The sequence below is a fragment of the Danio rerio genome, chromosome 10 (genome assembly GCF_052040795.2).
Source record: "Danio rerio strain M-AB ecotype USA chromosome 10, GRCz13ab, whole genome shotgun sequence".
NCBI lineage: Eukaryota > Metazoa > Chordata > Actinopteri > Cypriniformes > Danionidae > Danio > Danio rerio.
In genome coordinates, this window is record NC_141030.1 from 14,224,635 (window position 1) to 14,249,883 (window position 25,249).

The window sequence follows — 25,249 nt, forward strand, 5'->3', positions numbered from 1 at the left end:
ACCTCAGTGCCCAGAGTTAGCTACTCAGGGGAACATAGAGACCAGTCTCGAGTCTCTAATGTTTTGCAGTGGGTCCTGCTTACCATAGAGAAGGGCTACAGAATTCAGTTTGCTTCACGCCCCTCTTGCTTCAACGGGGTGCTCCATACCCTAGTGAAGCCAGAGCAGGCTCTAGTGATGAAACAAGAAGTAGAATCTCTTCTGAGGAAGAGAGCCATAGAACAGATCCCTCCTCTAGACATCGAGACAGGGTTTTACAGCCGTTACTTCATTGTTCCAAAGAAGGATGGAGGGCTGCGTCCGATATTAGATCTAAGACAGCTAAATCGATCCGTACAAACACTGAAGTTCAAAATGTTGACTATCAGCACCATCGTGTCACAAATACAGTCCGAAGACTGGTTTGTCACGATAGATCTGAAGGACGCATACTTCCACATATCCATCCTTCCAAGTCACAGGAAGTTCTTCAGATTCACCTACAGGGGCAAGGCTTATCAGTACAGGGTTCTTTTGTTCGGCCTAGCACTCTCACCCCACACATTTACCAAAGTCGTCGACGCGGCTTTGGCTCCGCTGCGGCTACAAGGGATTCGAATTCTCAATTACCTCGATGATTGGCTCATTCTAGCCCGATCGAGGGAGTTAGCGGTTTAACATCGAGGTGTTGTTCTTGCTCACATAGAGAAATTGGGGTTGCGGCTAAACCAAAAGAAAAGTGTGCTTGTGCCAGCTCAGACAACCACTTTTTTAGGTGTGCTATGGGACTCCACGACGATGTTTGCGTGTCTGTCCCCTACCTGAATCGAGTCGATTCGGGCAGCTGCAAAGAGGATCAGACTGGGCCAAGCCATCACGGTCAAACAGTTCCAGAAGCTGTTGGGTCTACTAGCGGCAGCCTCCAACATAATCCCATTGGGTCTGCTACACATGAGACCATTACAGTGGTGGCTCAAAACCAGGGGGTTTTCCCCGAGGGGAAATCCGTTCTGCACAATCAAAGCATCAAGGCGTTGCCTACGAGCGTTATCGATATGGAAAAAGCCCTGGTTTCTGTCACAAGGGCCCTTCACTGGGAGTAATATATCAAAGCCTGGCTCTGACATCAGATGCCTCACGCAAGGGCTGGGGAGCGACCCTGAGGGGCCTTTGGGACAGTAGAGGGACCATCGTCTCCACATGCATATCAACTACTTGGAGATGTTAGCAGTGTTTCAGGCTCTAAGGCACTTCTTCCCTCAAGTGAGAGGTCACCATGTGTTAGTGAAGAACGACAACACATCGGTGGTCTCTTACATCAACCATCAAGGGGGTTTGAATTTGCGCCCTTTGTGAAGGTGGGCGAATCAAATCCATCTGTGGGCTCAGGTGAGGCTGCTCTTTCTGAAGGCAGCTTACATCCCAGGTCCGATGAATGTGGGAGCGGACCTCCTGTCAAGACAGGGGCTGGAGCCTGGGGGATGGCGACTACACCCAAAAGGGGTGGGGGCCATTTGGCAGAGATTCGGCAGAGCCGACTTCGATCTATTCGCCTGTCAAAAAACAACACATTGCCCATTTTGGTTCTCCCTCACACATCCAGCACCTTTGGGGCTGGATGCCATGATGCAGACGTGGCCGAGGCTTTGTTCGTACGCTTTTCCCCCAATCGGTCTGCTCCCGGGAGTCCTGGAGAGGGTCCGTCAAGGGGGGTACAACCTATTGCTGGTAGCCACTTATTGGCCCACACGAGTGTGGTTCTCAGACCTAGTGTCTCTCCTCGACGGTCTCCCATGGGAGATTCCCGTCCAGAAAGACCTCCTGTCCCAGGCGGGGGGAATGATAGTGCAACCCCGCCCCGACCTCTGGAAACTGTGGGTGTGGCCTCTGAGGGGGCCCACCTTGTAGATCTTGGTTTGTCAACTGAGGATGTTCAAACCATACTAAGCTCCAGAGCTCCCTCCACAAGGAGATTGTATGCCACCAAGTGGAAACTTTTTACTTCATGGTGTACAGACCACCACCTGGATCCAGTCCACTGCCCTGCAGGGTCAGTGCTGCAATTTCTCCAGGAGCGTTTTGAATTCGGTTTGACACCGTCAACGCTTAAAGGTTATGTAGCGGCATTGTCCACATACCGTACTGATGGTCTTGGCAAAGACCCTCTGGTGGTCAGATTCCTCCGTGGAACCAGGAGGTTGAGGCCTGCCTGGGCCAATAGGTTTCCTACTTGGGATTTGTCGATAGTGCTTGAGGGCCTGTCGACAGCCCCCTTTGAACCAATTGAGGATGTGTCAGAAAAGTTTCTGACCCTTAAAACGTTTTTTTTGTTGGCCATTACATCCATCAAAAGAGTAGGAGATTTACAAGCATTTTCTGTAGCTCCCTCTTGTCTGGAATTCTCACCTGGTATGGTGAGAGCATTTCTGTACCCCAGAGCAGGGTACGTTCCTAAGGTCCCCACTTAGGTGGTGCGACCTACTGTGCTGCAGGCCTATAATCCTCCACCATTTATGACGCCAGATCAGGAGCGCTTGAATCTGCTTTGCCCAGTGCGGGCACTAGATGCATACGTACATCGTACATCTACTTGGCATACAACAGAACAGTTGTTTGTTTTGTATGGCTCACTGGGGCGCCAGCATCTAAGCAGTCTCTGAGCCGGTGGATAGTCGAGGCTATTTCACTAGCATATGAAGCCCTGCATCGGCCTCTACCTAAGGCGATCAGGGCTCATTCAACCAGGAGTATGGCGGCTTCGAAAGCCTTTCATTCTGGCCAGTCCTTGACTGGCATCTGCAACGCAGCTGGGTGGTCTACCCCGCATACCTTTGTAAGGTTTTATCAGTTTGACCTGGACCCTACTCCCGGTTCCAGTGTCCTAGCAATATAAGGAGAACTCATCTCCGGCATGTAAAACTATGGCATGTTTGGGATAGCGTTCACATTGTGTCTCCTAAAGAGACGCAGCGTAGAGTTCCCGAAAGGGAATACGTCAGGTTACGAATGTAACCATGGTTCCCTAAGGAAACGAGACGCCGCGTCGCGTTGCCAAACTTTTTCATACCTGGTGCGCGCCGTTCGAGAGTGTAAGAATCAGCTCTTTGGTTTAAATCATGTTTAAACTTTGGGGATTCGAATCAAAGATTCGAACATGATTCACATAGAATTATTTAAAGCTTACACTTAACTTAAGTATTTGTCCAGCAAATAGAACGTTTAGTGTAAAGCAATTCTGTATTATATTATTACGTGGCCAACAATAACATTATAAAAACAGTATCTAATTATTTATTAAGCAAGGTAGCAGTATCTGAAGCTGAGGCATTAACTTATAAAGCACACAACACACCAACACGGATCTTAAAACGAAACAAAAGTTTATTGCTACTCTATAACACAAAGTACTAATCTAGGTAAAACAAACAAATGCACATACATACACACACGCACAAGCAGTTTGAGGAGAGTTTTGACTGAGTGGATTCAACTTCTAGCCTTTGCTAAGTTCTTAGCATTGTAACATGAGAGAAACCGTAAAAGCAGAGAATTTTGCTATTCTTTACTACTTAAACATAATTCACACCAGATTTAGTAATGGGTAGAAACCTTGTTTGTGCTACTTGCGTTCTGATGTAACTTTGGTTTCCTTGACTGGTCCAAAGGGAAATCCCGGCGAAGCTGATAGGTCAGCGTAGCAACTTCAGTGACGTGATGGAATTCCCTTGTCGGTGAAGAGGGGTTTCCTTAGTCGGTTGCTAGGGATACGGATGTTGGACAAGGCGGCGTTCGAAGTCCTTCCTGGGTTCCTGTAGTTATGATGAGTTTCAGAGTTTGGATGTGTTGACCCGATGGCTCGTTGTTGCACAAGCAGATCGGGGGTCGAGCCGGTAGCAAGTGAAGGTCGCGGTATGCTCCGTGATGTAACGAGGCTTCCGGCGAGGCGATGTAACGGCCACAGCACGAGAAGAGCGACGTCCGGGCAGCGACGGCGGTGACGACTGGCAAAGATGACCGGCAAAAGACGACGATGAAATTCCTTTGTTCAAAGTTTTATAGGCTTTGGTAGAGGCTGGGTCTACACAATACTTGTCCAATCAGAGAAGGTGCGGAGTGGAATCACACCCCAATTCTGCCCTCTAGAAGGCCGGGTTGACAAATTGTGTCGGTGCTGCTTTGATAGCATAGTTGTTAAAATAAAGTCTCATAACATGGACACCTTTCATAACATGGTTTCTTCATATAAACCAATGCATTTGAAACTTTCCTAGCTTTCAATCAATACCAAACATGAAGTATGTCATAAACATTCTGTAGATTTCATTTGTCACTGAGGGCTATTACTCAAGAACTATCTATAACAGTTTTGTTAAACACATGGAACATGTACACACAAAAACCTACAGAAACATAAAGCAAACATACATTACTCAAATAAACACAGTTTTACTGTATGTCCATTAAACTTTGGAAGCGTTTCTGATCGCTTCTGTGTCTGCCTGAGAATGTGTATTCCTTGCAGACGCCAAAGGACACGCGAACCAAAAGGTACTTCTCAAAAACCGGTTTGGTGGGTTTTTGATTGTAGAGCCTCTTATTGTTTTAAGGTCTAAAGTTAATTAACACGCAACTGTGATGTTGACTGGATAGTCGTCCTGTGGATTGCCTTTTGCTGGGTGCCTGTGGATTGCTTTGAAAATGAAATCAAAGCTCAGACCTGTAGGCACCAACCAATCTTTTAAGGATAACATGGTCTGTGGCTTGTTCGGTTCTGGAATGATCCGTTGACTCACTACAAGAGGTATAAGATGAAGTTCACTGTGAGTGTGGGGCTTTTATACCTTCGGTCTGACGCCACACGCACATTGCGTCCCGCCAATTACATTGGATTGATTACACCTGTGCTTCAGAAGGTTATAAGAGAGGGATGGTATACCATTATGTCTCCTAAAGAGACGCAGCGTCTCGTTCCCTTTGGGAACCATGGTTACATTCGTAACCTGACGCGTTTTTCTTTTATTCATGAAAAGCGTCTGTAAACAGGGTCGAGACAACTGTAAGTAGAACTCGGGCAACGTGACTTCCATTCACGGTAAGTTTAACATTGCTCAGCTATTGGTCAAAATGCAATAACAGCAAGTTCACCGTTGAGTTCAACTCTTTCCCAAATGAGGCCAGCAACAACGTGGTAAGTTATGCTAAATAAAGTATTTTTAAAATTTTTATTGGAAATTAGTTGGTGTTGATAAATATGTTATCATTTACTTTATATTTAATGAGTGAAATTATATTCAATTGCCCAGTTTATGATAATTATGCCTAATAAAACTTATCGATTGATTTATATTTGTTTTTTATTTTTACTTTAAAAAATATTACATTTAAAGTACTAAGTTTAAAAAATATCTTTAGCTAATCTTTTTACTATTAAATTATTAATTGAAGTTTGGGTCATTGTATGTCACAATCTATGTTTTTACAGTCTATGGTCTCAATCCCAAGCTTCATTGCGATACCAAGGTCCATTGCGGTTTTCCACTCGGTAAGTAAAAAGTAAACAAATAAAGACGATTCGTTGATTCAGATTATGGTTTGTTTAGAACCTTTATAAAAGCAGGGTAGCTATCTCCTGATGCAGTATAAGACTGCAGACTTGATATAAATAAAGCTTGTACCGTAAACTAGGGACGTTATCTAACTACATCCAAGTTCATTTATTAAAACATATATTTTCCCCACATATAGTCACCCATAGCTCAGAATAATACACAAGAACAGTGTTACCAGATTGTTGTTTTTCACAACAGTAATCGTCCAAAATCCATATAAATGATGCAATATGCAATAAATATTACCTCTAATAATACAATTGTATTCATAACTGCATCAATATTTTTATGTCGCTTTATGTATTAATTCTACTCTTTATTTTTGGGGAGTGTTCTGTGTCTCTCTGCAGGAAGTAGTTGCTTGCTCCTTTGTTTGGTCCTGCCCCTGCTCCAATTGATGCCACACCCTGCCTTGTCAGCTGACTCTTGGCAGCCTATAAATTCTTCCTCTGTCACTTCCTGTTTAGCTGTTTGAGCTCACTTTTGGTTGGTAGTTGTGTTTATGGTTATAGAAAGAAAGTGTTTGTTTGTTTGTCAGATTTGTTGAATTGGAGTTTGTCTAAGTGTTTAAGAAAGATCTGTGAAAGTATTTAGTGCTTTAGTTCTTGCTTTGTTGATGTTGAAAATCTGACCTCTGCCTGTTAAATGACTACCCTGCTGTTTTGCCCCTTTTTGGATTTGTTTGCTGATTGTAAATATTTGTACATAGTAAGTAGGGAGCTTGACGCCATTTTCTTTTGTACCTCCTTTAATTGATTGCTTTTGTGGACAAGGGAGTAAGGTAAGAAAGTGTATTTTATTTTCTTTCTTTTTACTGAAAATAGGGAATTTAGAGGGGATTTAAATTTAGATTTTGTTTATTGTTTTGGCCTAGTCAGCTCCTAAAGTTGACAAAAGAGACAAATTTTGTTTGAGAAAATCATTGTGAAAATAAAATCTTTATATATTTTCTTAGGCAGCATTGTGTGTGTAGTCTTCTCTTTCATGTTATGTCCTTACCCCTAATGTTACACAACCAGCGATCGCTCTCCAGAGATCGCTGGTTCTCACATGAACATCAGGACTACACTTCCGCATTTCCCAGGACTACATATTCATACATGCACTTCTCCCAGACACTCACGCCTGCTCACACATCTAGTTTGATTGCACTCACCAGCTGCACCTTGTCAGAGACTGATATCACACCACTTATAAGCCACTCATGTACCCATCCAGTTTGCCGAGTCTTGTTTGCTACATAGTGACATTACAACGCATTTCTCCCGGTCTTGTTTACCCGTGTTTAGACCCTAGCCTTGCATTCCTTGTTTTTCTGTTTAGCCGCCTGCCTTTAGACCTATTGCCTGTTATATTGACGACGATTCTGGATTTGCCTGTATATACCCGTTTGCACCTGTATAACCACTGCTTGCCTGATGCTGAATAAACCTGCACATTGGATTTTACCTCCAGTTGTATCTGTCACTCCACCCCGTCGTTACAGAAGACTCGGCTACACAACATGGATCCAGCGGGTACCCAGATAACGCGCCTGCGTCAGGGAGCACGGTCCATCGAGGAATATGTGGAGGACTTTATTAATCTGGCCCACCGTACAACCCTAAATGAGGTATGCCTCATGATATTTTTTCATGGAGGACTTTCTGAGCCGTTGTATTCCATGATGCCTTTGAACGATCCCCACTGCACCATCATGAACTATATTGATCTGGCTCTTCAAATGAGTGGATCTTCCTTCACCGTTGGCGAGGTGGACGAAAATCCAAATAATCTTTTAGGGGGTGGCTATATAGAGCCAGACCCGCTGGCAACGGGGCTTGCGACCCATTTTCCACAGCTAGCTCAAAAGATGGCCGCTCCCAGTCAGCCAGCTCATAAGATGGCTTCCAGTCCCAAGTGTGTTCCTGCTCCTGAAAGGCCATCTCCAGTGTTGCCAGTCCCTCCAGTGTTGCCAGATCCTCCAGTGTTGCCAGATCCTCCAGTGTTGCCAGATCCTCCAGTGTTGCCAGATCCTCCAGTGCTGCTAGAGCCTCCAGTGCTGCCAGAGCCTCCAAAGCTGCTAGAGACTCCAGTACTGCCAGATCCTCCAGTGCCGCCAGATCCTTTAGAGCTGCCAGAGTCATAGCCACCGCCAGAGCTGCCAGCGCTGCTGCAAGAGTCGACACCGCAGCCAGCGCCGCAGCCAGCGCCTCAGCCAGAGCTGACGCTGCAGCCAGCGCCTCAGTCAGTGCCGACGCCGCAGCCAGCGCCGCTGCCAGAGTCGACGCCGCTGCCAGAGTCGACGCCGCTGCCAGAGTCGACGCCGCTGCCAGAGACGACGCCGCCTGAACTTCCCGAGGGGCCGCCGCCTCCTAAGCTTCCCCAACGGCCACAGTTCCTTGCCCTGCCGGTCCCAGTCCGGTTCCTCGCCATGGCGATCCCATCCAGACTCCTCGCCCTGCCGGCGCCACCCAGACGGCTCGCCCTGCCGGCTCCCCCACAGTCCAGTCCCACGCTCCGGTTCCTCTGCAGCTCCACGCTCCGGGTCCCCCGCAGCTCCATGATCCAGGGCCACTGCAGCTCCACGCTCCAGGCCCTCCGCAGCTCCACTCTCCAGGCCTTCCGCAGCTCCACGCACCAGGTACGCCCCAGCAGCATGGTCCTGGCCCTCCATCCCTCCCCCTGTTCCGCCTCCGCTCCGCCTCCGACCTGAACAGTAGTGGAGTGTCTGGAATCCACTCTAGAGGGAGGGCTATGTTACAAAACCAGTGATCGCTCTCCAGAGATCGCTGGTTCTCACATGAACATCAGGACTACACTTCCGCATTTCCCAGGACTACATATTCATACATGCATTTCTCCCAGACACTCACGCCTGCACACACATCTAGTTTGATTGAACTCACCAGCTGCACCTTGTCAGAGACTGATATCACACCACTTATAAACCACTCATGTACCCATCCAGTTTGCCGAGTCTTGTTTGCTACATAGTGACATTACAACGCATTTCTCCCGGTCTTGTTTATCCGTGTTTAGACCCTAGCCTTGCATTCCTTGTTTTTCTGTTTAGCCGCCTGCCTTTAGACCTATTGCCTGTTATATTGACGACTATTCTGGATTTGCCTGTATATACCCGTTTGCACCTGTATGACCACTGCTTGCCTGATGCTGAATAAACCTGCATATTGGATCTTACCTCCAGTTGTATCTGTCACTCCCTCCCCGGTCGTTACACCTAGACGGGGCGTAACAATATTAAAGCAAATCAAGTGTTTCTCAGAAGTTTGAAGGCTAACGTTACATCGTAACTACAATTATTTTCCATGCCTTAAAAGAAACAAAAAAAGCCTGTCTGAGCACAATTTATCTATTGTAGATAAGATAAACTAACAAAAACTAAAACCACAAAACTAACCAAAAATGATTAATCTTCTCTCTCTCTCTCTCTCTCTCTCTCTCTCTATATATATATATATATATATATATATATATATATATATATATTCTTTTTAAAATATTTCCAAAATGATGTTTAACAGATTCTGAAAATTTTCACATTGTTACAATATTTTTTTTTTTCTGGAGAAAGTCTTATTTGTTTTATTTTGGCTAAAAGTAAAATTATTAGTCCCTTTAAGCTATATAATTGTTTTTGATAGTCTACAGAACAAACCATCATTATACAATAACTTGCCTAATTACCCTATCCTGTCTACACTAAAAAAAATGGTGTTAAACGGTCAGATTCTACGGTAAAATAATGTTTTTTCACTAAAACAGTAATATTCTGTTAAAAACAGTAATATTCTGTTAAAAAAATTCTAGGCAAATTTTTTGTTTTCGAGTAACCAACAGCAGAAAACTGAGCTAACAGAGTTCAGATTCGACGTTTTTGAAGTCTGTGTTTGAAATCACACTTAGTGCCTTTGTTCACTATTTCATACACTAGTTCACTAATATAGTTCACCTGACAGAGTTAATGAACATTAATGAGTAGATTCAGACAATGATGAACGCCTGCTGTTAATAATCACAATTACTGAAGGAAAGAGAAACAAGAAACACAAACAGTGACGTCAGTTAAAGCATTAAATAAAATCAAGTAAAATAAAACACCTTCAGTCTCAGCAGAGGATCATTTAACAACTCCACAAACAACAGCGGGCACACTTATTACTGACTGCTTTGACCCCCATACCATTCTCATTGAGATCCAACAGCAATTTTTTTTGTGTGTGTGTGTTCACTGTAATGGAGTAAGTGGCTGGTTTAGTTGGGCTCTTTACCATTTGTCTCATTAATTTAAACTCTCCAACTGTTGATATACAGAGTTTAAAAAACACTTTTATAATAGCGATAAAGTTAGAAAGACAATAGACAGTTAAATATTTGTCTGAAATTTGTTCTGATAAATGTTTTGATAAAGGTCTGGATGAAGGGTCTCATGCAATAGTTTTATGCTTAGTTGAATATATTAATTTAATTAATAAGTGAAAACTAAAAAGACACCTAATTTCTTTACAGTTAAGAAATAACATACAAAAACAGTTCAGTTATGACAAAGACAAACTCAGACCTCATGAATCAGACCTTGTACCTCAACAATGGTAACAGTTCAAATGTTTCATGCTGCAATGCATATGCTGAATATTGATGTCTGTTTGAGTGCAACTTACATCATAGAGCAATATGTTTTTGTCCAAGATATTCTTAAAAACTTCCAGAAATCATTGCTACATATAATGTGAAACAATAGATTAAACATTGAATAGGAGCAGTAGTTTATATTATACTAAATTAGAACAGATTCTGCCATTTAATAGCAACATGGACATCACCAGATTTTATTTAGATTTTTGGCTGACTTGTCACATCAAAAGAGCTTTTTTAAACAAAGTTCTTAACAATTGCAGCAGAAAAGAATATTATTGATAAAAATGTCAGGGCTGAGAGCCCAACTAAAGCAAACTCTGTTCTCCATGATGGTGACGTAAAATGTTAACCTTTCTCTAAAGAAGAACTTTAGTAGATGTTATACAAAAACAAACGTTTCAGTAATAAGTGTAGCAGGTAATGATGTTTGTAGAGTTATTTAATCATTCACTGATAATTTAAATGATTTAATCATTTGTTGACCTTCAGGTTATTTCATTACAAAGCTGTGACTAAAGTTGTAGTTTTTTGCATTGTTTTTTTCCCTTCAGTATTTCTTAATTTGTTCATCACTAATCCTCAATTATCATTTAATTAGTAATTTAATTAATTAATTTACTTCAGCTTTGCTACATGTTTCTTGAACACTCAGTAGTGTGGACACTTCAATTAAATCTGGGGTATTTGCTCTGGGGTTTAGATAGTTAAATGTATGAAAGTTAAAAACAGTGTAAAAATGTATTTTAACAGTAATATACTGTTAATTTAATAATTTAAACTACGGAAGTAGACTGTAAAAAAAACAAAAAAACTGTAGATTGCTGGCAACCACAGCTGCCAGTAGTTTACCGTTAAACCAAAGGAAAAAAATTTGTATTTTAATGTAAAACCTGAAGCAAATATCTTCTGTGTGTCTGTAACGAGAAGACTGACACGAAGGGATCCATTTTGCAGTATTTAATAAACACAGTTCAATCACAAACATACAACACGCACTAAAGTGCGAACTCACAGCAACAGCATTCAATATAGATCGTGGGGCTGGCGGCTGACAGACACAGAGTGATTTACCAGTCATAGATCAGAGGCAGGCGGCGTGGTTCAGAGTCCGTATGACAAGCGTGGGTCGTGGGCAGGCAGTGTGGTTCAGATAAAATATTGTGGCTTAACTGTTTAAAACAATTTGTCCTGGATGTTGATTAGTGGCCAACCTTTTTTTTTTTTTGATAGTATTTTGTTTTGTCTGATTTGTATGACACCTTATAGGCCATAAACTGATTGGACTGTCCACATTGGAGTCCAGGAAATCAAAAGTCTGCTTATGCTGCTTGTCTACTAGTCTTAGTCTCATGCTGCTTGTCTACTAGTCTTAGGAAAAGTTGGAAATGTTATTTTTCTGTTGTGTTTATCTGGAACAGCTTATAGGAACCCCAATCTGCCCAACTGTGAGAGAGCCTTGCTCCAGTGACTGCCGGTGTGTACTTCATTGTTTCCATTAGTCCCTGTATCTGTAGACCTAGGTGACAGTGGGCTAGAGAAAAATTTTGGTTTTATTTAAACTAAGGCATAATGATGGCCTTTTTATCTCCGATTTGGTCATGCAAGTATTAAATTGAGATATACCAAAATATTTTTATTTTCTTTCCATTGTAGGTGGAAAAGATGTTGGTATAATTATTTTTAATAGACTGCCAAGATCTCAGCAGACATTTTTCTGAGATATAACAGTGCAGTATTTCCTCTCTAGGAATGCAGTGACCAGACATGCTATTGTAACTCATGGTCATGTGCTGGAATTAGCAGATATTCAAAAATTTGGCCCTCTCGCTGACCTGTTGATATCAGAAGGTAACGTCATCCAATAGAATTGGCTTTAGATGTTCAGTAACCTATTTGAATAGTATTATGATTTTTGTTTGCTTATTACTGTAGACCACAACAGCTCTGCAAAGCAAGTTGCAAAATAGAATCCATGAAACTGGCAGTGACCGAAAACAAATTGGAAGACTTTGGTCTCTGATGTAGAAGAGTGGGCAGGTGAGGTAATTCTTACTAATATTACATGTATTAAATATTTAATAGTTGATATTAAATTGATATTAAGATTAGATCTTAAATTAAATACAGCATTTAAATAAATGTTAAAAACAGAAATTAATTATTAAATAGAAACAAGTTGGTTATCTGTATCCTCAGTGGGAGTGACATGGGATGCCATTAAAGCACTTGTTAGAGGACGTATAATTCAATTTGCTTGTCATTACAAAAAGCTTAAAGAAAAAGAACTTTTAGAATTGGAAAGTAATATTAAACGGGCTGAAACAGAGACGAAACGTCATGTGACATCTGGAGGTCTTAGGGATTTAACCCAACTAAAATATAGATATAATACCATCCTGTCACAGAAGATTGAGTTTTTGTTATTTAGATCAAGACAGACTTATTTTAAGTCAGGGGATAAGGCAGGGAAACTTCTAGCCAATTATATTAAGCACAAGGAAAGCTCTTCTATTATTCCAGCTGTTAGATCTGGCAGAGGAGATGTATTTACTGCTGCTATAGATAAAAACAAGATATTTAAAGAATTTTATATAGACCTTTATAAATCAACATCATCTTCTACTGAGGAGGATATCGATAAATTTCTGCAACCTCTAGACCTTCCTATGTTATCTAGTGAGCAAAAGCAACTCCTTGATTCAGATATAACTCAGGATGAAGTGATGGAGGTTATCAAAGCATTACCTGCAGGGAAAGCTCCTGGACCTGATGGTTTTGTCGCTGAGTTTTTTAAGAATTATATCACAGAACTTGCTCCATTAATGTTAGAAGTCTATAAAGAGGCGCTTGGGAGGGATGAACTACCAACAACAATGTCGCAAGCTCTCATTAGTCTTATACTTAAAAAAGATAAAGATGCAAGTTACTGTAAAAGCTACCTTCCAATTTCATTGATTCAATTAGATACAAACATTTTGTCAAAGATTATCGCTACTCGCCTAAACAAAGTTATACCATCACTTATACATGAGGACCAAGTAGGCTTCATTAACGGTCAAAGTTCTTCTGATAATATCCCACGGTCCATTGACATTTGGTGGTCAGTAATGGAGAAACAGACCCCAATTGCAGCCATCTCATTAGATGCTGAGAAGGCTTTTGACATGGTGAAGTGGAAGTACCTTTTTAAAATTTTGGAAGTTTAAGGCTTTGGCAATACTTTTATTAGATTAAGTTACTATATAAACAACCCTTAGCAGCAGTGCAAACAAATGGTTTAATTTCAGAGTATTTTGCTTTGGGCAAAAGAACTCGTCAAGGCTGCCCTCTTTCTCCATTACTGTTTTGTCTTGCTTTGGAACCATTAGCTGCCTCAGTAAGAAAAGACAATGATTTTCTGGGGTTGTAACTGGGGGAGAAGTACATAAGCTTATGCTTTATGCTGATGACATTTTATTATTTGTTTCTGATCCTAGCAGATCTATACCTTGTCTCCTTAGAACAATTGATGCTTTTTCAAAATTTTCAGGTTATAGGGTGAATTGGTCTAAAACAGAGGCTCTTGCACTAACCACATTTTGCCCTTCAGCAGCTTTTCACCCTGATACATTTCAATGGCCTAAGTTAGGTATAAGATATTTAGGCATTTTTTTCCCTCTGATTTGAAAGATTTAGTGAGAGTTAACTTTGACCCCTCAATTAAAAAAATGTCCTGTGATATGGAGAGGTGGGCTCCACTACCCATTTCAATGGCTGGGAAAGTTAATGTAATTAAAATGAATTGTACACCCAAACTTAACTATTTATTACAGTCTCTTCCAATACAAATACCACTTTCTTATTTTAAACAATTTGATAGAATTTGTAAGAATTTTATTTGGAGTGGTAAGCGACCTCAAATACATATTAATAAGTTACAGAGGCCAGTAGAGAAAGGTGGTCTAGGTCTGCCTAATGTATTATATTATTATTATGATTTTAGTCTTAGCTCACTGGTCACTTCCCCCAGAGCGAGCTCCCCCCTGGTACAAGATAGAGCAGTCTGCCTTGCCTCCAATCGCGCTTTTACAGAGCTTGTCCACTAAACTGGATGGAAAAGTGAAAAATCATCCGATTATTTCACATTTAAAGATTATATGGCTAAAGATTTTGCGTCTGTTTAGCTTTGACCCCTACTTAAATGATAGCTCAAGCAAATGGTTCAATCCTAAATTGTGTATTAATAAAGGTTCCTTTTTTTGGAAAAAATAAGCAAAGAAGGGCATTGTTAAACTAGGAGATCTTTATGAAAATGGTAGTTTGAAATCATTTGAACATTTACAACAGCAGTACAATATACCTAGATCCCAGATATTCGATATTTACAGTTAAGACATTTACTGTGTATAACTTTTGGTTCTATTACACAGCTTCCTGTATCAGCAGATGCTCACTGTATGATATTTTCAATATATGGGGTATTTTCAATATATTTTCAATATATTTCAAGGGTCACGAAGTATCCATGTACTACTCCTGGTTGATTCAAAATCTCGGTGATGGAACTTCACAGGCCCTTAAGAAAATATGGGAGAGAGATCTGAATCTGACAGTTGATGATGAAGAATGGCATGGAATTTTAAAGAATGTCAAAACAGCATCTAGGGATGCTAAAGTACGCTTTATACAGTTTAAGATTATACACCGTTTCTACTGGACTCCTTGCAGACTGTTAAAGCTCGGGTTAAAAAATACACCTTATTGTTGGAGATGTTAGATCGAGAATGGTGATTTAGTTCATGCTCTATGGTCTTGTACAAAAATTCAGGATTTCTGGAAAAGAGTTCATGAACACATTTGCTCAGTTACAGACTTTCGCATTTCACTATGTCCTAAAACAGGGATGGGCAAACTCGGTCCTGGAGGGCCGGTGACCTGCACAGTTTAGTTCCAACACAAATCAAACACACCTGAACAAGCTGATCAGTATCTTCAAGATCACTAGAAATCTACAAGCAGGTGTGTTTGATTAGAGTTGGAGCTAAACTGTGCAGGACACTGGCCCTCCAGGACCGAGTTTGCCCACCCCTGTCCTAGACTGTTTATACTAGGTAGTTGGACAGACAACGAAATAAAAGATAAAAACATAAAATTTTGGGTCCAAACCAGTTTACTGATTAGCAGACAAATCATTCTTAGGAGCTGGAAATCAGAGGAGGCCCCTTCCTTCCAAGAATGGGCAGTAGAACTTGCTAGAGTGGCCGCATTTGAAAAAATGTCTTATAAGCAAATGGACAAGCTAAACCTATACTTTAAAAAATGGTCTAAATACTTAAACTGTTTGGAAATGGAACAGTAGTAAATCTATACTGATGCCAACAGTGTAAATTTGATATGTTATTTACTGAACTTACCCATTCATTTGTTTTATTTTACTTTTATTGTATTTTATTTTATTTTTTTTCTTCATTATACAAGATAAAGGCCTTAATTGTATTTAGTGATAGCCAAGCCGGGACCTTAAAGTAGTAGTTAGGGATTAGTTTGGGGTGGGTCTGTTAATAGGGCAAAAACAATATGTTGATTCTTTTCAGAGTTGTATTCTGTATTCCATGCTGAAACCTGCCTGAGAATCAATAAAACTGTTAATCACTAATATTACATGTAGTCATGAATAATTGTAAGTGTTACTATTATTGTTTTTTTTTTTTTTCAGTAGCAGAAGCAAAAACAATAAAAAACAGAAGTGTTTTGGATGTCTTCGCCTTATGGCATGGTATGTAAACTAGACTTCTGTCAGTTTTGATTCTTTAAAAGTTTATGTATAATCCATGTGATACAACTTTCTTCTTATAAATACATTTCAGACTCTGTTGATCTAACAACAAAGAGAAGGTTCGATCATTTCCAGCTCTTTTTCTTCCCCGCTACTAGCAACATACTCCATTTCTACAATACTGGATCTGTAGTGACAACAGACCGCAAAGGATGATGGCCACGCCTAGGCTGATGGGAATTGTAGTTCCCGCTACATCCCCTTCACTTCATTCGTCTAAGCAAACTTTTCTCAGAAATATAGTTTTATTGAGTCATGCGCCAATGGTAATATTGAAAAAAAATTACTATTGCGATATGACGGTATTTACAATTTTGTTACATCCCTACTACTTGTACTTACAAAACTAAACCAATTTTCCCCAAATTTGCCTCAGATAATCTATGGACTGAGCCGTACAGAAATCACTAAACAAAATTGTAATAATCAATTTTATGCAAAAGTTATGATGTCGCAAACATAACAAAGTACATGAAAAATTGCTTCAAAGACTGTATCTCAGCCAAAAATTACTTAATCAAAATGAAACTTAAAATTCTCAATAAACACTATGATCTTAAGGTCCATGCCAAAGTTGGCCACAGTGCCACCTACAGGTCAGGAGACACTTAAAATGCATATTTATGCTTATAAATTTTGAAAAGTTGATCAGAAAATCATGTTCTTGGATTCTATGGATTCCTTGGATCATGTCGAATCTGGCAATATCACATTTTCTAGGGTGGGCTAGACCACCTGTCTGTCATTTTGAAGTTGGGCATAAGGTGCCATATCTTTTGAAAAGTATGACATATCCGCACAAAAGTCAACATGTGACATCCAACAGCATGAGTCAGAAATATACCAGAAGTTTAAAGACAGCGCCACCTAGAGGTCCAGAGGTATAGCGCCTTTTCCAAAAATAGTCTAAATTTACTGGTTGTCACACTTACACCTTTTTTACATTGCCCAGAAAACATGCATGACCTGCTAGCTCAAAATGTTAAGTAAATGCTCTACCAACAGAGAAGTTGTAGGTTCAGAGGTCTAAGCAGAAATGCAATAGCAGCAAGTGGAAAACCGAGGAAGGCGCGAGATGACCGAGTAACGCGAGATTCTGCGAGACCTGGTGCTTGACCCAAAATGGCGGCGTCCGTCTGCTACAAACAAACAAACAAACAACTTCGGTGTTATTTCCATTTTTCTCCTCACTTATCATCATCGTACCTCGCTCATCAAAAATCGGACTATATCACTGCATCTGTACTATTTTCTTTTTTCATTTTTTTTCATCCTGGATCAACTGGAAGACTATATCGACGCACTCTACAACACACACTGCTGCAATATGAACACGCCAGATCACAACAGAAAAGGTAACCTCACTCCAATCTCCAAAAGACCCCGTTCTAATTCACCGCTAACTATGAACTCAACGCCATCCTCACCCTACTGTTGCACCGAGGTAAGCGATATTCTACGCTCAATTGAAAATAAACTTTCCGGACTTGATACAAGAATCGCATTAATAGAAGTCATCCACAAAGAATTCCAAGAACTCCGTCACAGCTTAGAATTTAGTCAAGAAAACATAGACACACTCACTAAGGAAAACAACTTTTTAAAGGACTCAGTTCACGCACTTTCCACTCAGCTCACTTCCGTTGTTAAAGAAAACAAATCGATGAAAGAAAACATTTTGGACTTAAAAACACGCAGTATGAGAGACAATCTAGTATTCACAGGTATCCCGGATCAAACTCCAGACGACCCCGAAAAATTTAAATAAGGATTTCATGACAAAACAACTCAAACTACCTGCTGAAACTGTACAAACCATCACCTTTCACCGTGTCCACCGCATCCACTCGCAACAAAACAGCAACCGTCCCCGTCCAATCATCGCAAAATTTGAACACTACAAACACAAAGAACTGGTTCAAAAACAAGGCAGACAACTTAAAGGTACAACTTACGGACTCAACGAACAATATCCAAAGGACATTCTCGACCATCGAAAACAACTCTTTCCAATCAAAAAACAAAAAATAAATGAAGGAAAACGGGCAATCATTACAGTGGACAAATTATTCATAGACGAACAACTATTTCACGATAAGGACATTACCCCATGGCTTTTTTAAACTCATCTCTCTATACATCTTCCTTAAGTTATGGTTTTGTTATTGCACCTAGGTCTCATCCCTCTCCCACTTTAAAACTTTATGTTGGTATTTACAGTCATTTCTGTTTGTTCATTGTTTTGTTATGTACATTTTGTCAACTTCATGTTTAAACTGTATGCATATCAGTCTAACTTTGCATTGTCATACAAACACACACACAGGTACAATATCCCATCTTTTCAAATACATAAGTAACTAACGCAGTACTACCACATGTTACATGATACATTACTGTTATTCACTTATTTATTTAATTTTTTATTATTTTAGTAAATGTCACCAATCACATTTCTATCCTGGAACGTCCGTGGACTCGGCTCCCAGGCTAAGAGGATCAAAGTTTTTAATCATTTAAGTAAATTACAAGCAGATATATGCCTTCTACAAGAAACTCACATGTCAGAATCTGATCAAAACAAAATTAAATCATCACAATATCATTCATATTCTGCCCACTACAACACAAAACAGAGAGGAGTCTGTATCTTAATAAATAAAAAAATATCATTTGTTCATAACACCACAATTACAGACCCAGAGGGACGTTTTGTCATAATTAACATTACAATTAACAATAACTCACTCACAATAGGAAACATATATGGCCCAAATACAGATGACCCATCTTTTTTTCAGAATTTTTTTTCCGCCATTTCAAATCTTTCTAATTTCCCCGTCATAATAGCTGGTGATTTCAACACAGTTTTAGACCCAACTACAGACAGATTTAATAATATCAGCAATAAACGCATTTGGAAATCTGCAGACACTATAAAACAGTTCATGAGCGATATGGGTCTTGGCGATAGTTGGCGCCTCCAACATCCAGACATTAAAGCATTCTCATTTTATTCACCAGTTCATCATTCGTACTCCCACATTGACTTTTTTCTCACCAGTAATTCTATTTTATCTAATATTTCTGAATCAAAGATCCACCCAATAATCATTAGTGATCACGCTCCTGTAACATTAAAGGGCACCTATTGTAAAAAATCTACTTTTCAAGCTGTTTGGACAGATCTGTGTGTTGGTATAGTGTATAGACCATCATACTGGGGTGATATGAACACACCCAGTCCTTTTTTTTCAATTTAACTACAAAAAAAAGGGTCGGCCAATTGGAGCTGTTTTCAAATCGATCGCACCATTACGTAGGTGCGCGATTACCCCCGCCCACAGAATTGATTGACAGCTGCGCGTATTAACATATCCTGAGTTTGCCGTTTCCGCCATTATCAGCGTGTACATCGAAGCGATGCCACCGAGAGAACACCCTTGTGCTATTTTAGGATGTAAGGCTCAGCACAAGAGCCTTCACCGTCTTCCTGCAAATGAGCAACAGAGGCTTAAGTGGCTGAGTTTTATCTTTGAAGACAAGGTGCCTGAAAATGTACTAAAACTGTTGTATGTTTGCGCTAACCACTTTAGCGTAGACTGCCTCGAGAACGCGGGACAATACAATTCCGGATTCGCGAGTAAATTGTTTTTGAAAACTGGATCAGTTCCTACAATACGTGATCCTGCCTCACTTCAAGTAAGTATTACAATTTATGTACTTCTAGCCTTAGCATTCTAATTATGTTAAGCCGATGAATAGCATCTGCGGCTAAAGTAGCTTCGGATGTTTGTTTGCACGTGTTTACCTCTTATTGTGCTTTTGAAAAACAGTCTAAATACTCGAAGCTGCAAATGGTAGTGTGTACATGAAGGGGGTTTAGCCATTAGAAACAGAAACCGTAGAAAAATAGCAACATTGTAAAATGTTCACTGCTATTATGCTTTTCTAAAACAATCTAAATAATCAAAGCTATAAGTGGTAGTGTGTACAAGAAGGGCTTTTAGCCATTAGAAACAGAAACCGTAGAAAAATATAAACATTGTAATAAAGCAGTAACCAGTACTGGCTACAGCTAAAGTTTGTTGTTTATGTGGGATGTTTGTTGTAATGTGTATACTGTAATGTTAAGCAGAAATGAATAGCATCTGCGGCTAAAGCTACTTCGGATGTTTGCGCGTTTACAGCTATTGTGCTTTTCTAAAACAGTCTAAATACTCGAAGCTTTAAGTGGTAATGTGTACATAAAGGGGTTTTAGCCATCAGAAACAGAAACCGTAGAAAAAATTAAACATTGTAATAAAACATTATCACTGACTAAGTTACAGCTAAAGTTTGTTTTGTATGTGGGATGTTTGTTGTAATTTTTTTCACTGTACTTGCACGTGGTCTGCAGTTGTTTACAATAAGATCGGTATGTTTTAATCAAATAAAGGTCATTTTAAAACATGTATGTTTTCTTACAAAGGCCACGACGTCGACAAAGAGCAACAAGGTGGATGTTGCTTGCCAGACAGAACCTTTTCACACATCTTTACACAGTGTTGGTACCCAGTTGTCTTTTAGGACGCTTCAGGCTAAACGCAGGAGTACAAGTAAGTTAAAATTTCTCCGTTTATTTTAAGTTGCTGCATTAGAAACATGTTTTATTATCTTTATAAACGTGCAATGAGATTAATCATAAAATTACACTATAGGTGTCCAGACAACAGTATCCAGTTTTGAACTGACTGTACCATCAGCGTCCTCTACTGCGTTTATGACTTCGACACCCCTCAAACCTTCACTAAAAAGACCTCGTCTGGAGCTGGAGGAGGAGGAAGAAGAAGAAGCCGAAGAGACTTTGACAGAGTCAAAAATTATAGCCCAAGACTCGGATGTGACATTTGACCCTGCAGAGGAATGCACATCTGCAACTGAACCAACAGACTTGTCGTGAGTTTATGCATTATGTAAATTATTTGATAGATTGTGTATTGTCATCATAACATTCATCATCATTTTTTTTTATTATGTACATGTGTATATTTATTTTTACAGAATCCAAGAATTCCCAGTTCATAACATTGCCAAGTTCATTGTTCAAGTTCATGGAGCTCTTCAGTGACTGCCCAGTGTGTCAGAGGAGATGTGATGTAAAGTCACAACGGCTTGGGACATTTCTGAGCGTACAGCAAGTCTGCCCACACTGCGAGTTTGTAAGAAAATGGAACAGTCAGCCAATTATTGGTAGTCCTCCAGCTGGCAACCTGCATCTTTCTGCTGCAGTCTACTTGAGCGGTGCATCATTTTTTGTAGTTGAAAAGGTAATTATCTATCAAAATTTATCACATTTCTTTTAGAAACATAATATAAATTTTGTCACAGGGTGCATGCACATTGTACTAAAAATTCTCCTCTCTGTTGTCAGTTATTTGCTGCTATGAAACTACACATTTTTAAATATAATTCATTTCGCCGTCATGCAAGACTTTGCATTGAACCTGCTATTGTCCACAAGTGGAAAAATTGGCAGAGTGAAATGCTAGAACAGCTCAGTCGAAGAGAGAATGTGATTGTTGGAGGAGATATGAGGGCTGACTCCCCAGGTATTTAGTCAAAAGATTTAATTTCTAATTCAATACAGTCTAATAAAAAAAAAAATGAAATACATTACAATTATTCCAAAAATGTGTTTTGAATAATTATGTATGGTTTGTTCTTGAAGGTCACTCGGCCAAGTATGGGAGTTATACAATGATGGACCTTGCAACTAACACAGTGGTCGACCTACAGTTAGTCCAGGTAATACAGAAAAGTGTTATGTGAACTAGCATAATATTTTGGATTGAAAATGTGTGATTTTTATATATATATTTTTTAACCTTATTTAAAATTTTATAGAGTAATGAGGTGGGTGGCAGTTACCATATGGAAAAAGAAGGCCTAAAGAGAAGCCTTGACCTGTTGGATGCCCGCGGTGTTCGTCTGGAATGCATCATCACAGACAGACATCCTCAAATACAGAAATATCTCAGGGATCGAAATGTCACTCAGTTTTACGATGTGTGGCATATCGAGAAAGGTATGTAATTTAGCAGTTATTCATTTACTTAAGATTAAATTGCTATTTACAGTTCTTACATGTTTATTATTATTTTTGTGTTGATGTCTTTTTTTCTTTAATTTCCAGGAATTTCCAAAAAACTGGACAAGATATGCCAGATAAAGGGGTGTGAGAAGTTGCGTAAATGGTTACGTAGCATCAAAAACCACATCTACTGGACTGCTGCATCATCCACAACAGGTCCTGAAAGAGTGGCAAAGTGGACCTCTATCTTAAAGCATGTACAAGACAAACATGTACATGAAGACCCCAATTTTCCGGCTTGTCTGCATCCGCAACGGATAAGCAGAGACAAGAACAAATGGCTGTCGGCTGGTAAGTTGTATACAGACAAATAAAATATTCTTTGCGATTAAAACTAATGCAAAACAGAGCTTGTTTCTTTGTTCAGATTTGTTTTTGATTTAGACTCTAATACCTTAAATTTTTGCTTGTTTAGCAACGATGCCATTCTACAAGCTGGAGAAAGTTCTCGCTAACAAGAGAATATTGAAGGATGTGGCCAAGCTAAGTCCTCACCACCAGACGTCAACTGTTGAAGCTTTCCACAGCGTCATACTGAGGTTTGCACCCAAAAATGTGGTATTCCCATTTCTGGGGATGCTTTGCAGGTAAAGCCAATGATCAGAAATTAATATTTACAATACTATACAGTCTTGTCATGGTACATCATTTACATTTTTCTTTTTGTTAGGTTGTACTTGGCTGCACTGCATTACAATGAAAATGCCGGGCGTCCCCAGGCCACATCAGCAACTGGTAAACCTATTTACAAGCTTGCCTTTCCAAAGGCAAAGAAAGGAGAGTATAGGGTCCGAGAAGTGAAGACACAGCAAACTTTCGGTATGTATATAAATGTTTATAGTATTATTAATAATTCAATAAATAAAAAAAATAATTGCACTTTACATTCACAATGAAAACTCACTACTCAAAATACGAAATTAAGTTACTAAAGAGATAACTGTTATATTGCACAGGTTATGTAGAAGAGCTGCTGGACCTCATCTTCAACCAAGTGTTTGTGGACCCATCACCCTATGTTGATGAAGTGTTGGGAATTCACATACCACCTGCTCTATCATCAGCCTACGATCGACCTGAGATGGAGGAGGCAGGGTGACCCGCTTCAATCAATAGCTATCCTAAAACCCACATAGCTGCCCTGCTCTTCAGGAAACTGTCTCCGAATCTTCAGCACCACACAGGCAGGAATCACAACACCAGCTCACAAAGCTCCGATAAGCCAAAAAGCGGCACTGTCTAACAGAGACATAATAATGAAACATTGTTTTAGAAATTGCACACATTATTTTTTATAAAATAACTAGCTTTAACAAAATTTCAGAAGTCATATTTTGTTTATTCAACTGCCAATGTATATTTGATATGTTTGTATGTGTTTGTAGATATACTGTACTTTCTAATGTTCATGGACAATTGTATTTCATTCAACAAAGTGACAACTTGGAGTTTATATTTTATATTTGCACAAGGATACATTTTATATTTGCCAATCACATTTTAATTTAAACTTCAATATAAAGTTTTTATATGACTCAGGAATTGAAGCATCTTTTCTGAAGGGTTGATGTTTCTATGCCATACTGATTTTTATATATTTTAAGAGTTTATATATTAATGTTTAGTGAATTTAAAATTATTTTCAATAAAAAGTACATGCATTACTCAGCCTTTTATGAAGTCATTCAAATTGTCATCTCAGAAATAGCAGCACTAAAAAACGGTACATATTTCATTTTTATTGACATTGAGGTAAAGTTGGTTTTATATTCAGATATTCGGACATTCTCCTTAATAGTATCATTTCAGTAAAGTATTCTTTGCAAATTCAAAATGGGGAAATCGTATTAGCAGCAAATGACAAAGTACAACATTGTTTACAGTCAAGTAGATAGTTTTAATGTTGTTTACAAGTCATACTTGCATGCTAAATACGATAGATTGTTTAAACTATCATGGTAAACAATACAGGGACTTCTGAATGTGCGGACATAAAACCAACTAAAACCGCTATTTTATTGACTACACAGCGTTAATGTGCTTAAAAAGAAAGCGAGCATGCAGATCATGAACAAGGTAACCTGCTATTCTTTCTATTTATTTAAACTCACTTTTGCACTCCACGAAGTCGCAGGGGACCATAGTCTGCTTTGTATATATTCGATTGCATTTTGCAAGGAATAAATATTAAAGCAAACGGGATCCATTCCTGGATGCTCCGTCATGCACGAGGGTTGCATTTCCAGTTGATCCATTCGTCTTCTAACCTTATTACACGACACAGTTATGCTGTTTATTATCTCATTCGATGTCTTTAGAGCAGCAACGTTAACATAAACTGGAAATTTACCTGCGGTATCTCCCTGCAGCATACATTTTCAGCCTCAGTTGGCATTTTTTCACAATTGCCACACAAGCACCTGCCAATATTTGTCAACGTCAATATTCATGAATTACGAATAAATCATACCAATGCAAAATTTATCTTTGTGGATATCTTTATGTCTTGTCTGTGTTTGACGTAACGCATGACGTTCGCGAACTTTATCAAACAAATTACGGATGGCGCATGCATAGTTACATAGCGGCTGTAAAAGTATACAAAAACATGAAATATTTTGTATGTACCACTCTGACACATACTGGCACATTCAGATTATAGATTCCTCAACAGTCGACTCTGCTTGATCTGTGTCCGAGTCTGGGTCATATATGTAGGGTTGAATTGTGTTCCTCTCACTCATGATGACTCTTACTGTCTGCCTCTGTGATACGGTGCACAAAGCAGACGCGCTCTTGGCTCCGCCCCCTTGTTACGTTGGGCGGGCAGTCGAAACGCATTATCATGTTAAACAACACACCCTAAAACAGCAACCCGTGTACACGCCTCTAAATTTACACTTTTTAACACAGCATAATAACAATATCTGAATTGCGTTTTGATCTGAACCTACATTGGCACACTCAGAAGAACCATAATATTAGTATTAAATCTCAAAAAAGGGCTAAAATATGTGCCCTTTAAAACTAAATATAACCACCAGACATAACCCCATTTCCAGATGGCGATTCAAC

General features: G+C 39.6%; 1 protein-coding gene across 1 annotated transcript; it reads left to right on the top strand.

The window, feature by feature from the left end:
* Window positions 1-19,469: 19,469 nt before the first annotated feature.
* LOC793244 (uncharacterized) lies at window positions 19,470-24,654 on the top strand. The gene is made up of 11 exons (XM_087270256.1): window positions 19,470-19,743; window positions 20,513-20,639; window positions 20,742-20,979; window positions 21,085-21,350; window positions 21,455-21,632; window positions 21,752-21,828; window positions 21,928-22,108; window positions 22,217-22,465; window positions 22,590-22,761; window positions 22,845-22,993; window positions 23,131-24,654. Exons 4-11 carry the CDS (start codon window positions 21,135-21,137, stop codon window positions 23,271-23,273), a joined length of 1,365 nt encoding a protein of 454 aa, XP_087126382.1. The 5' UTR covers window positions 19,470-19,743; window positions 20,513-20,639; window positions 20,742-20,979; window positions 21,085-21,134; the 3' UTR covers window positions 23,274-24,654.
* Window positions 24,655-25,249: the final 595 nt, after the last annotated feature.